This window comes from Centropristis striata, chromosome 21, assembly GCF_030273125.1.
Source record: "Centropristis striata isolate RG_2023a ecotype Rhode Island chromosome 21, C.striata_1.0, whole genome shotgun sequence".
Lineage (NCBI taxonomy): Eukaryota > Metazoa > Chordata > Actinopteri > Perciformes > Serranidae > Centropristis > Centropristis striata.
The window spans coordinates 24065409-24079088 of record NC_081537.1 but is presented as its reverse complement, the minus strand read 5'-3'; the positions used below and the strand labels follow the sequence as shown (position 1 = coordinate 24079088).

General features: G+C 38.1%; 1 protein-coding gene across 5 annotated transcripts in view; it reads right to left on the bottom strand.

Annotated features, from left to right (window-relative positions):
- The window catches only part of tanc2b (tetratricopeptide repeat, ankyrin repeat and coiled-coil containing 2b), a 218633-nt gene that overhangs the window by 12599 nt on the left and 192354 nt on the right, over positions 1–13680 (bottom strand). For all 5 annotated transcript variants that reach the window (XM_059325075.1, XM_059325072.1, XM_059325073.1 and 2 more), the window contains 9 exons: positions 13465–13634; positions 12745–13023; positions 11493–11660; positions 9102–9262; positions 7204–7312; positions 6961–7083; positions 6217–6453; positions 4903–5115; positions 2956–3049 (listed from right to left, as the gene is read on the bottom strand). In XM_059325075.1, the coding sequence (XP_059181058.1) occupies positions 2956–3049; positions 4903–5115; positions 6217–6453; positions 6961–7083; positions 7204–7312; positions 9102–9262; positions 11493–11660; positions 12745–13023; positions 13465–13634 (1554 nt within the window). The remainder of the gene's footprint in view (positions 1–2955; positions 3050–4902; positions 5116–6216; positions 6454–6960; positions 7084–7203; positions 7313–9101; positions 9263–11492; positions 11661–12744; positions 13024–13464; positions 13635–13680) is intronic.

Below are 13680 nucleotides of genomic sequence, written 5' to 3'. Positions count from 1 at the left end.
AGGAGGAAGAGGAGGAGGAGATGGAGGAGGAGGAGGATCATGAGGAACAGGAGGAGGAAGATGAGGAGGAGATGGAGAAGGAGGACAAGGAGGAAGAGGAGGATGAGGAAGACATGGAGGTGGAAGAGGATGGAGGAGGACACAGGGGAGAGAGGGAGGAGGAGATGGAGGATGAGGATGAGGAGGAGACAGGGGAGAGGAGGAGGAGCAGGAGGATGAGGAGGAAGAGCTGGAGGAGGAGGAGGAGGAGGAGGAGGAGGAGGAGGAGGAGGAGGAGACAGGGGAAAGAGGGAGGAGATAAATCTGCAATCATTTGGCCACTTGGGGGCAGCAGAGACAAACTATGAACACAACATTCACATATCATCACCTTCTGAGCTGATAAATCAAACTGATTTAACATCCAGCAGCTCCAGAGCAACAGGTTTAATTTAGAGTTTCTGTCACCTGAGGAATGAGGAAAGTGAGATTTTCTCTCTTTCAGCTTTGTTTTGTCTCCACCAACTCCTGAGGGAAATATATGGTTTAATAGCCGCTAAATGCTGGTTGCTTACTGTGTCTGAGAAGGTAGTTCACACAGAGTTTTTAACCGCTTTTTTTTCTATTCTGCTGCCTGAAAACAACTGATGAGAGCGCTGAGAGGGAAACAGAACAGAATATCTGCAGGACGGACAGTCAAACAACGAGCTGAAGTTTTCAACAAAGCTCTGTGAAGCCGATGGGAGCTGCAGATTTAGGTTATAATTCTCTGTGGGCTCATACATTCATATGCCATTATAAAAATATCAATTATACGGCATAGAAATCTATGCCCTGCAGGAAAACACAAGAAGGGAAGAGAAGGGAAGAGAAGAGAAGAGAAGAGAAGAGAAGAGAAGAGAAGAGAAGAGGAGAGGAGAGGAGAGGAGAGGAGAGGAGAGGAGAGGAGAGGAGAGGAGAGAAGAGAAGAGAAGAGAAGAGAAGAGAAGAGAGAGAGGAGAGGAGAGGAGAGGAGAGGAGAGGAGAGGAGAGGAGAGGAGAGAAGAGAAGAGAAGAGAAGAGGAGGAGGAGAGGAGAGGAGAGGAGAGGAGAGGAGAGGAGAGGAGAGGAAGAGGAGAGGAGAGGAGAGGAGAGAAGAGAAGAGAAGAGGAGAGGAGAGGAGAGGAGAGGAGAGGAGAGAAGAGGAGAGGAGCCTCTTGATATTTTGTCGAAGCTTTGAAAAGACATCTTCTCCAATGTAATGATTATAATTGGAATAATTTAGCAGAGTGAACATCTTTCTTTTAAGCAGAGTGGAGCAGCCCCAGAGGAGATGACCTCAACTTCAACTGCAGCCTGACAGACACATGCTGGAGTTTCAGGCTCCACTTGGGAGTTAAAACACTCATAATGATATATATCAACGGTAGCAGCGTATCATACAGGATACTGATCCATTCGTCTCAGATATTTGTCCCAACTGCTACCAAAAATCTACTTCTATGGAATGTCAAAAAGTCCACACAGGAAAAAAATCATTGGCGACAAAGTTTCTTGCAAAGTTAAAGAGTTTTACTAGTGTACTTATCAGACAGCAACACAAAAAACCCTGAGGTCTCTCCGAGGTTCTCAGGTTACATTTATTCTAGTGCAATAATTACATGTATTCTAGTTCAATTCTTTCATTTATTCCAGTGCAATAATTAAATTTATTCTAGTGCAATAATTAAATGTATACTAGTGTGATTCTTTCATTTATTCTAGTACAATAAGTGCATTTATTCTAGTGCAATAATTTCATTTATTTTGAGTACAATAATTAAATTTTTTCTAGTGCAACAATTCAATTTATTCTAGTGCAATAATATTTATTTATTATTGTGCAATAATTACAACTATTCTATTGCAATAAATACATTTATTCTAGTGCAATAATTTAATTTATTCCCGTGCAATAATTACATTTATTCTAGTGCAATACTTCCATTTTTTCTAGCAATAATTACATGTATCCTAATGCAATACATGCACTTATTGTAGTGCAATAAATAAATGTATTTAAGTGCAATTATTAAATTTACTCTAGTGCAATAATAAAATTAATTCTAGTGCAATAATTTTGTTTATTCTAGTGCAATAATTTGATTTATTCTAGTGCAATAATTTGATTTATTCTAGTGCAACAAAAACATTTATTCTAGTAAAAATAATTACATGTATTCTGGTGCAATTCTTTCATTTATTCTAGTGCAATAATTATTCGGGGCCTGACAGAAACACGCTCTCTAGTTGTTGCTTGTCAGCGGACACATACGCTGATGCCCATATATCAGCTATGAGATAAAACAAGCCAATTTAACTGTCCAGCTGTAGTTTCCACCTATTTATTCTTTGCTGTAGGAGCACATTGATGCACACAGCTCAGTGAGTTTATATCTGTACATACATACTCTCCCTCTGGCTGTTAAAGAATATTCAGTCAGCCAGATTAAAAATCCTCTTCCAGAACAACTGTTATCCTTCTGATCTCTTATAAACAATGAGACTCCGGCTGAGTGACTACAAGTCCCCCCAATGTGGTTTCATAGCTTCAGGTTACAGTGAAACATTACATTTCTCAACACTCTGCCACAGGGCAATCAGACGAGTCATTTCTGAGCACCCTGGAGCACACTCATCCCTCCCCCCACCTCCTCCTCCATCCTCTGGGTGAGCCCAGCCCTGTCTGTGCACCAATGACACCACTGCACTGCCATCAGCATCTGACGCAGCAGCAGCAGCAGCAGCAGACACACCAGAACGATCCCTCATATCCGCACTGCAGCTCTGCCTCGCAGGAAAAAACCCTCCCACAAAACACTGAAGTGTACGTCTCAGGACAGTTTATTTTTCACATTTTGTCCAGACATTTCACACCTACATGAACCATTAATCATTCACAGTCACATGTTTGGGTTTTAACAGTGTAATGTCTGTTTTAAAAGTAGGTTTTCCCACCTGTCTCTCCCCACAGGGTGTCAAAGTTATTGATCTGAGCCCGCTCCACCTCCTCTTCATCTTTCTCTGGCAGGTCCAGCAGGTAGGACACGATCTGATGGGGGACAAGAGTCCAGATGACACAGATTAATGTCCATGTTTAGTTTAAATAAAACAGAGACATAAACATTTCAGAAATAAAATAAAAGATTAAAGTAAAGTCACTTCTAATCATGACTCTGCTTTTCTCCTGAATGAATTTACAATAAGCATTTATTCTAGTGCAATAAATGCATTTATTCTAGAAAAATAATTACATTTAAATTACATTAATTCTAGTGCAATAATTTCATTTATTCTAGTGCAATGATTATATTTGTTATACTGCAATAATTACATTTAAATTGTATTCATTCTAGTATCATAACTACATTAATTCTAGTGCAATAATATTTATTCTAGTACAATAATTACTCTTATTCTAGTGCAATAATTACATGTATTCTAGTAAAATAATTACATTTAAACTACATTAATTTAGTGCAATAATTTAATATATTCTATTACATTTATTCTACTAAAATAACTACATTTATTCTAGTAAAATAATAACATTTAAACTACTAATAAAGTGCAATAATTCTAGTGTGATGACTACATTTGTTATACTGCAATAATTACATTTAAATTGCATTCATTCTAGTATAAAAATGACATTTATTCCAGTGCAATAATTAAATGAATTCTAGTGCAATAAATACATACATTCTAGTGCACCATTTTATTTATTTATTTTACTTGTTGTTTTATTTTGTGGTGATTTCCTGTGTTTTTTGTTTTTGTTTGCACCAACCAGGAATTTATTTTTCTTAATTTTCATTCCTAACAGCTTCTGATCTAAAGGTTGGATTTTAGACCACAGACAATCAGCTGTTGGAACCAAACTGCCATTACTGTACAGGCTTTTTTTGAGGATTTATCACATAAGGATAATTTACTGTATATATGGTTCCCATCTCATTTAATCTCTCTATTCCCCTACCTTCTTTCCCCTTCCATTAAACTCTCTCTCTCTCCCCTCCCTCCTTCACTCTTCCTCAAATTAAAAATTAGTGTTCTGCAAAGAGCCTTGTTACATTTTTAATGTGCTTTCTCTCTGAACCTGTCGGACAAACTACTTCAGCGTCTGATTCTGTCTCTCCTGGCGCTCTGAACTTGAAGTCACTCGTGTGTCTCAGTAAAATGTGACAAAATGCACAGTGTGCACAATAACAGTATCACTAAGAACATTAGCCCCACACGTCTGTGCAGCGAGCTGAACCGTCTGAAAGAACCAGCTGAAGCAGATGCAGTGACAGATCTGATCGCTGAGCAACAGTCGAGCTGTGTTTGCCTTCAGCTCACTCACTTATCATCATCAACATTTTAGTGCTGTCTGATTCTCCTCGCGTCCCCTTTTTTCTCCCTGTGAACACGACTGTTCAGCTATTACAAATGTCTGACAGACTGCAGTGTAAGCTCAAATCAGAAATGATAAGTTATAACTTAATTCGCTGCAATACTGAATTTATTCCACTGAAAACCTTGGAGTGAACGTGCTGCACAAAGCCACAGAACGTCTGAATAATGACGACATCTGTCAGTTACTTTTCTCTTCTTTACCTCTGCAGCTTTAAAACTGAGCAAAATTCACCTCAACAGATGCAGAACTTTAAAACTGAAGAACGCTACAGAGTTAAAGGAATACTACTAATAATCCCCAAAAAGATCGTTTGTTTATCGATTCTTCACCCTGTGCTGCCTTGAATTTGTTTTTCTCACATGCCTCTAGCGTGAATCCAAAACTGGAGAAAATAATTGATGAACACAGCTTGTGCAGTATATAAAACTGATTCAAGGTAACGAAGGTAATAAATGGACCTGTAGTGGATGCAGTCTTGCTTTAAGAGCCTGATCATGTTGCTGTACCTCTGTGTATCCCATGCTGGCTGCAGCGATGAGCGCCTGCTGCACGGCGTGGCTCTTGGTGAAGGCCGCCTGCTGCTGGCTCTGAGGCGACTGCTGCTGCTGCTGCGGCCCCAGGCTCCAGTCGCTCTGGATCAGGAACTTCACCACCTCCATGTGGCCCCTGAGGGCCGCGTGCACCAGAGCGCACTGACCGTTCTTATCCAGGTGGTCCACCTGTTGACGGGACACAGAGGTGATCAGGAAAAGAAATGGCAAGAAAGATCGCAAATCTGAATTTATCAGGATGTAGAAAAGCTCTACAGAGTCTGCTGTCCTATATTTTAAGATAATTTTGCCACAACTTTTGTAAAGCACTTTGAGTTGCATTTATATGTATGAAAAGCGCTATATAAATAAAGTTTGATTGATTGATTGACAACAAGTCACAACTTGTCACAGGTTTGTGGTAATGCCATTGAATTTATTTTGAAACTCTTAAACTCTTAAAATGTATAATGAATAATGTGACATTAATTCTAGTGCAAAGATTTTGTTTGTTCAAGTGCAATAATTACATTAAATTTAATTTATTCTAATGCAATAATTACATATAGATTTAATGTATTCTAGTATAATAATAACATTTATTCTAGTGCAATAATTAAATTTAAATTGCATTTATTCTAGTGCAATAAATACATTTATTTTATAGTGCAATAATTGCATTTATTCTAGTACTTTATCAATTTATTCTATTGTAATAATTGCATGTAACCTAGTGCAATAAATACATTTATTCTAATGCAATAATTAAATGTATTCTATTGCAATACTTTTATTTATTCTAGTGCAATAAATACATTTATTCTAGTGCAGTTATAACATTTAAATTTAATTTATTCTCATGCAATAATAATATTATTCTAGTGCAATGATTAAATTTGTTATAGTGCAATAATTACATTTAAATTGCATTTATTCTCGCATCATAATTACACTTATTCCAGTGCAATAATTAAATTAATGCTCCTGCAATAAATATATTTATTCTATATAAACTGTTATGTGGTTTAATTTATAGAAATGCATAATCATTTTTAATTGTTTCATGTTAAATCTCAACCCGAAAAGTAAGTAAAGCTGTCAGCTAAATGTAGTGGAGTAAAAAGTACAATATTGGCCTCAAAATGTAGTGGAATAAAAGTATAAAGTTACATAAAAATGGAAATACTCAAGTAACCTTACAGTACTTAAATATATGTATTTAGTTACATTCCACCAATGCAAAGAGGCAACTCACTGCTGCCTTATAAAACAGTCGAACCCTTCACACACCTTGGCTCTCCTGCGACAGAGTGCGGTGACGATGGCCATGTGTCCCCCGGCGGCGGCGTAGCCGAGTGGCGTGAGCCCGCTTTCAGACGGGTTGTCGACCGAGGAGCCGAACTCCAGCAGCAGAGCCACCATGTCCATGTAGCCCAGGTGAGAGTGCACACACAGGACCGGGGCGTTGTTCAGCACCTCTGTGCGGTAGTTCACGTTGGCTCCGCCCATCATCAGCAGCCGGCTCACCTGGACGCAGAGAAATAAATGAAATAAAAGTTAACGGATTCAGACATTCAAACTTTCAAACTTTCCTCCTGAATAAATTTAAAATTAACATTTATTCTAGTACAATATCTAAATTTATTCCAGTGCAAAATGAAAATGAATTTGAGTACAATTATTTCATCTATTCTAGTGCAATAATTACATTTATTCTACTGCAATCATTAAATTTATTTTCGTAAAATAATTACATTTAAACGACATTAATTCTAGTGTAATAATTGTATTTATTCTAGTGCAATAATTCCATTTATTCTAGTGCAATTATTTAATTTATTCTAGTGCAATAATTGCATTTATTCTTTTTATTATTCTTTTTTATTCGGACAGAAAATAAACAAATAAAAAGTTAACAGATTCAGATATTCAAACTATCTGAAGTTTTCCAGGGGAGCATACTTTGAGAAGTCGTCCTGATTTGGTACCCAGAACATGTTGAAATATTCTTTAAGTATGACTCCTCTCCTGTACCTTGATGTTGGGAGTGTAGAGGTTTCGCAGTGAAGAAAGTGCAGCTGAAAGGCCCTCTGTGCTGTAGGATACCCACAGGCCCTGCAAGATGGATGAGGAAACCCCGACTTTCTTGCTGAGACCCTTGAAGAGAGAGACAGAGTGTAAATATTCATAACTTTGGTGCCAGACCACAGCTGCGCGGGGGCGGTGGCGGTGGCGGTGGCGGCGTGCGGCTGTGTGTGCAGACAAACGGCAGTATACCTTGAAGATATGTGCTTTGAGGATGTGATGGCCCAGCTCGATCGTCTGCTGTCTGTTCAGCTTGTTCTCCTGCCGAGAGAACCAGAAGGCCAGTAGGGTGTGACCGCTCCTGCAGAGAGACGGACGCAGAATCATCAGCACACGATGAGACTGACTCATCACATGGTGTTATCACCTGCAGTCTGCAGACTCAGCGTTAATTATAATACAGGAAACTACATGTTCAGACTCTGCTTCTGCTGGTTAAACACAATGTACCTGCAACTAACAGAGAGATTCAGATTTATAAACGACTACACATTCAACAAGAAACAGCAGCAGAAGAAGCATTAATTGTCACATTTTTGGTCAAATAAGTAAAATGCAATTTAATTTTAAACATATAACATTAATATATTTCATTGCAATTGCTAGAAATATACTTTTTTCTGTTAATTCTGCTGAGATTTAGTGATAACATCTCTGTGCTAAATTACATTCATTCTCGTGCAATTTTTGCATTTATTTAATGCAATAATTACATTTATTCTAGTGCAATAAATACTTTATTCCAGTGCAATCATTAAAGTAATTCTAGTGTAATAAAACATTCTGCTGAGATTTAGTGAGAAAAATCTTTGTGCAGCAGTAGCTAAATTACATTTATTCTAGATTTAGTGATACAATCTCAGCAGCAGCTAAACATGAGCATTAAAATCAATGATTCAGTTGCTGGTTTTTGTGGCTCTCTCTGCAAAAATCTTACTTTTTCTAAGACAAAGTGCTTTTTTATGGTCCCTTTTTTGTGATGTCCCTCCCGGACGAGAAAATTAAAATGTCCTAATCAGGATAATAAAGCCTGCTGTGTCCTTGGTTGACATTGATGGGTTTCACATTTAAAGCTGGAGTGAAAAGAAGGTTTCAATTTTGTTATAAAACACGTCATGATATCTTGTTGGAGAGGGATGAAAAAGGGCTTGAAAGCTAGCGAGGAAGAAAACTGACACGGCTATTTTCAAAGTGGTCCCTTGACCTCTGACCTGCAGAAATCTGAATGAAAATGTGTCTTCTGTTAACCCACAAGTCTTTACACACAGATATCATGAGGCTGTTTGAGGCTGTTTTTTCTCCATACTGAGCTCCCTAAACAGTCCTCAAATTGCATAATTTGTGTCTGACTGGAGAACTATGAACTATGGGCCTATAGGAGCCACTGCCCCTGTGAAGAAGCCCTTGGCCCCTGCTGTGGCCCCTGTGTCAAATTATTAATAAAATGGTCAATTTATAATGACGGAAAAGATTCTTACATATTTTTTGTTCAAACAATTACTCATTGTACATAAAAAGGAACCCAGAATGTGTACATTGTATAATAGTTTAATTGTGCAATAAAAGCTTGTGTAAATAAAAAATATATCATTCTCACTGCACTGCACTTTCAAAATAAAAAATAAAAGTAATTGTGCAAAAAAAGGAGAAATGTCATTGTCGTACAAAAATAATTGTTATTGTTGGTGAGTATCATTGTTTCAATCAATGTATTTGTATCTTCCAAATATACTTAAATGAGACTTTTAAATAAGCTAAAATAAAGGTTTTGAATGCCTAAATATCATTTTGCTGTTTTTTAATGTGCCTCTCTGATTAAACACTGGCCCCTCCTTGGCCCCCAGTAAAACTGGTCTAGAACCGCCACTGATGTGTGATGTTGTTAGTCTCCACAGTAGCCAGTTGACTGCAGCGAGAGCATCTTCTAAATTTTGACCTCACTGTATAAAATGAGCTGCTGTGACCTCCAGGATAATCACAGCTTCATGACACTTTACAACCACAAACTACAGACCTGGAGCATTCAGAGGATGTGCAGCTTTCCCAGCTTTTTCTGACAATAACAGGACAGAAGTGCTGTTGTTGCTCACCTCGGGTCGCAGAGGAACTTGGTCTTCTCTCCTTCTTCCCTCCAGATGAGCCACTCCCTGAAGGACGGGTGGACGAACATCCTGGTCCCGTCCCGCCGCTTCACCAGGAAGACTGACAGGTTGTCAACACGCTGCTGGAAATCCTCCCAGTCCAGAGTGCCCTGCACACACACACACACACACACACACAGACACAGACAGACAGACAGACAGACAGACACGCACAGGCACAGGCACACACACACACACAGACAGACAGACAGACACACACGCAGACACAGACAAAGACACAGACACAGACACAGACAGACACACACACAGACAGACACACACACACACACACACACACACACACACACACACACACACACACACACACACACACACACACACACACACACACACACACACACGTTATTAGTTAGATCTCAGGTCAAAGTGACATGAGGAAGATTTCTTTACAAACTGTCTCCCCTTGGGAAAAGGTTTTATCTTCATTTTTATTTAAGCATTTTCAAACACAAAATGAATCTAAAACGCTGTGCACATTGACCTTCTCTCAGTGACATGACAATCTTCTTCGTTTCATCTTGCTATTGCATCTTTCAGTCTTCAAGCAAAAAATAAATATAATATACATTTATGTATTCAAAAAAGCAAAATGCTCTTTTTTCAAATAGTTATATGATACAAAAAGAAAATGATATTTAAATACATGTATGCTTGCATTTATTCTTTTTAATTTATATTTATTTTTATTGACATGTTTTAATTTGACCGTTTTGTTTTGCTCGTTGTTATTATCAGCAGTATTTAATATCTCTAAAACATGACATATTCATCACTAAATGAGCAACAATTAACAAGTTATAAAAAATCTCAAAGTCCTAAAGTCACAAAGCACCAAATATAGAGAGTAATAATACTCATAGGGAATAAATAGTGTTAACGTTAGTTAATTCAGGATATGAAGAGGAATTAACACTTTTTAAAGGACATCATTTTTAATCTTAAGGTTTGGGAAACACTTTTGTGTTTTTTGTTGTAAGTTATCAAATTTCTTAATTATGTTTGACTTGAGTCATATGACTCTAGTCCACCTCTCTACCAAAAATAATAATTCAAAAATAATAATAATAATACTAACGATAATCCTGCCCTCTTCAGAGAAGACAAAAATACTGAAAGTTAACCAAAAGTGTTTGAGCGACTTTGAGTATCTTTAAAAGCTCCAAATAAATAAAATGTATCAATATTATTATCAATTTATTAAAATCAATAAAAAACAATTAAGACTTCTCTAAATTTGTCAGGAGATTGTGTTCATGTAGGATCCATCAGTTACTTCAATGAATAATCAGTCTTCAGGGCCTCATAATAAACCTGACCGGGTTAAATAAACATTTGACCTCGTCAAAATGCTATAAAATCTTTAAATTAATCATCAACTCATTAATTTAAACTCAAGGATGAGAGAGAGATTACTCTTTAATCTTCTCTGCATTAAACTTCAGCTCTGGCACCTTGTGAATCTTTTGATACTGGATCAACAAGGCTATTTTATAAAACATCGATCCCTCTGAAGGTCCTGGGATATTAAAGGGTCTGCAGGTCTAAAGAGGATATCTTTTTAAAAATATGGCAACCTTTTCTTGATTTAATGTCTAAAAACTGAATAAGTGCTATTCTGTTGCTGTGCCATTTATGTTATACCCTTGTTTTGTTCGTCTCATGTCAAAAACTCAACATGTATTGTTCTGTGTAGGGGTGTGCCATATCGTATCGTTCATGACAATATCGGTATATTTTTTTTATGGTTAAAAAAAATGCATATCATGATATTGGCAACGTTCCTACTTCTTGATGTAGTGGCGTAAGGTTGAGTGTCTGTCACCAGTCAGCCAGAATTTACAAGAAGACTGCCAAAATAAGATGCCTTAAATAAAACATACCAGAACCTTTATTCTCCTTTACAAAATGTCATTAAAATATGCCCCCGGAACGCCTAAATGGTTATTCAATTTATTTGCTCATACTCAAGAGTCAAGAGTAATTTTTTTGTATTTGGCAACTGTTGAGATTTGCACTTCACACTACATTTTAGATTTTTATTTATTTATACCGACTAAAAAAACAAACATATTTTCTATATCTTTTTAAGTATTTCCTAATATCGTCAAGAATATCATTATCGCAAAAATAGCCTGAAATATCGTGATATTCTTTTAGGGCCAAATCGCCCAGCCCTAGTTCTGTGTAGCTCCACCAACTATCTCTAATTTATATGTATAATTTGTATATATTTTTCTGTTATGAAAACAATAAAAACAAATACACAAAAAAAAAAAAGGGTCTGCAGGTGTGATGTTGCGTGTGTTTCAGGGTTTGTACCTGCAGCGAGCCGGCGTTGATGGCCTGGTAGATCTGCTCGTCGGTCAGCGGGTGGAGCGAGGCCACGGCCACGTTGAGCAGAGGCAGCGCCCGCTCGAACGACGACTGCGTGGGGAAGCGCATGTTGCACTGCAGCAGGTAAACTTCTGCCAGGTTCACTGGAACCACCTGAGGAGACACACAGAGCGTCTGATTCTACTTCTGCAGCAGCTCTACAGAACATGAATAACGCATCATGTTTGTATCTTCCACGTGGTCGTCCTCAGAGATATATGAGAATTTATCAGTTGTCATTTCTTATGGAGTCTGGAAGCACTTCTGAATACATGAAAATAAATGAAGCTGGGGGTGTGAGATAAAATATTTCATTATGAAACGCACGCTGAAACAATTCGGCTGCATTATTTATCAAAAAGGTGTCGAGCTCCAGCTGTCAGAAGGAAGATTTTATAAAACTACTTTTACACAAAGCATGTCAGAGTGCAGGTTGATAAAAAAATATTGCAAATTATGAGCATCAAGATATTTCGTTTAGAAAATGGTTATTTTGAAGCCTAAAACCCTGGAAAAACATCCCCAAGAACACCCCTCACTGCATATTTTCACAGTTTTTAACCTATGATTTTTATTTACATTTCTACATATTGGCAACATTAACAGTCTGCAGGATTAGCCACCAGGAGCTCCTGTTGCAGTGAACCCATGCATGTACAGACAACTAGCACTGGATCACTTTGATACTGAAAAAGACTTCAAAACATCCTGATTCTAAGGTAAGTTCTGCAATTATGAGGAGCATCTTCTATGATTTTTAGGTGGATTTGTGGACATTTGCTCTTGGACATTGTGCATCATATCTGTGTGTTCAGCTTTCAGCAAGTTATTATTCTGATTTAATCCATCCATCCACCCATCCATCCACTCATCCATCCATCCATCCATCCATCCACTCATGCACTCATCCATCTATCCTTGATTTTAACATTAATAGTTTCCTACATCAGCGTGTTACAGCCACTATTGCAGCTCCAGCTACTGATTCTGTTGGTAAATTAGTTAAATAATTTGGTGTAACTACAATAACTAACTTCCAGGTGTTTTTAGGAGACCTGTGCATTCGTCCTTTTCACGTCACCATGTATCTTAGCTTCATGTTTTATTCTCCTGTTTGTCTCTCCCCTGCATCCACAGTTTGAAACCCTTTGCATTGAACCACCAGCCCAAGCTCAACCATGACAAACCAGCAGCGTACCTTATAGCTGGAGCTTTTGAGAACAAGGTAGCCCTTCTCGATGAGGTCAAAGGTGAGCTTGAGGTACAGGTAGGAGCCCTGGCTCAGGGCCTTGAGGTGGGCGCTGAGCTTGCCAAAGGTGGTGTTGTCCATCTTGCCGTTGAGGGAGATGTTGTTCTGGATCTCGGGGCTGCTGTGGATGCGGTGCAGGATGTAGCCCTGCAGGTCCTGGTCGATGGCGTCGTTCTCCTCCAGGCCGTCCAGAGAGATGCGGTGGAACGGCAGCGCGTTGGTGATCTCCTGGACAGACATGGAAGCTCATTTTCAGTTTTTTTGTTTTGTTTTGTAGCTTTTAAAAAAATTATTTCAATGTATTTTTGGGTTGTTTTTTGTCCCTGTATAGTAATTTTATGCGGAATCACTTTTTATTAATCATGTTTTTTATGTTAAATCTCGATGAGAAAGTAACTAAAGCTGTCAGCTAAATGTAGCAGAGTATAAAGTAAACATTTGCCTCTAAAACGTAGTGGAGTAGAAAGTATAAAGTTACATAAAATGGAAATATCCATGTAAAGTACCTCAAAGAGAGCAGAGATTTTGCAGTTCCATTCAAGACAAATTCAATATTATCAGTTTGTGGTTAATGCAGAAATAACAGCTGAAAATGTTGATGTAAAACATACTAGAATGAAATGAAACCAACAGATCCAAACAGTGGGATTTACAGTCTTTGTGCTCTACCTGTAGCGTGGTTCTGACGGTGACCACCAGTTTGAGCCAGGGAGGGAACTTGTTGATGGTTTTGGTGAGGAAGGACACGATGGTGTCTCCGTAGTCCGGTTTGTGGAACTCTGCCTCGTTTAGACCGTCGATGAGGACGATGAGGTCCTCCTCCGAGTTGATCTTCCTCTCTGAGCAAGAAAACAAGATGCTGTTCAGTGAATGTATTTATAATGG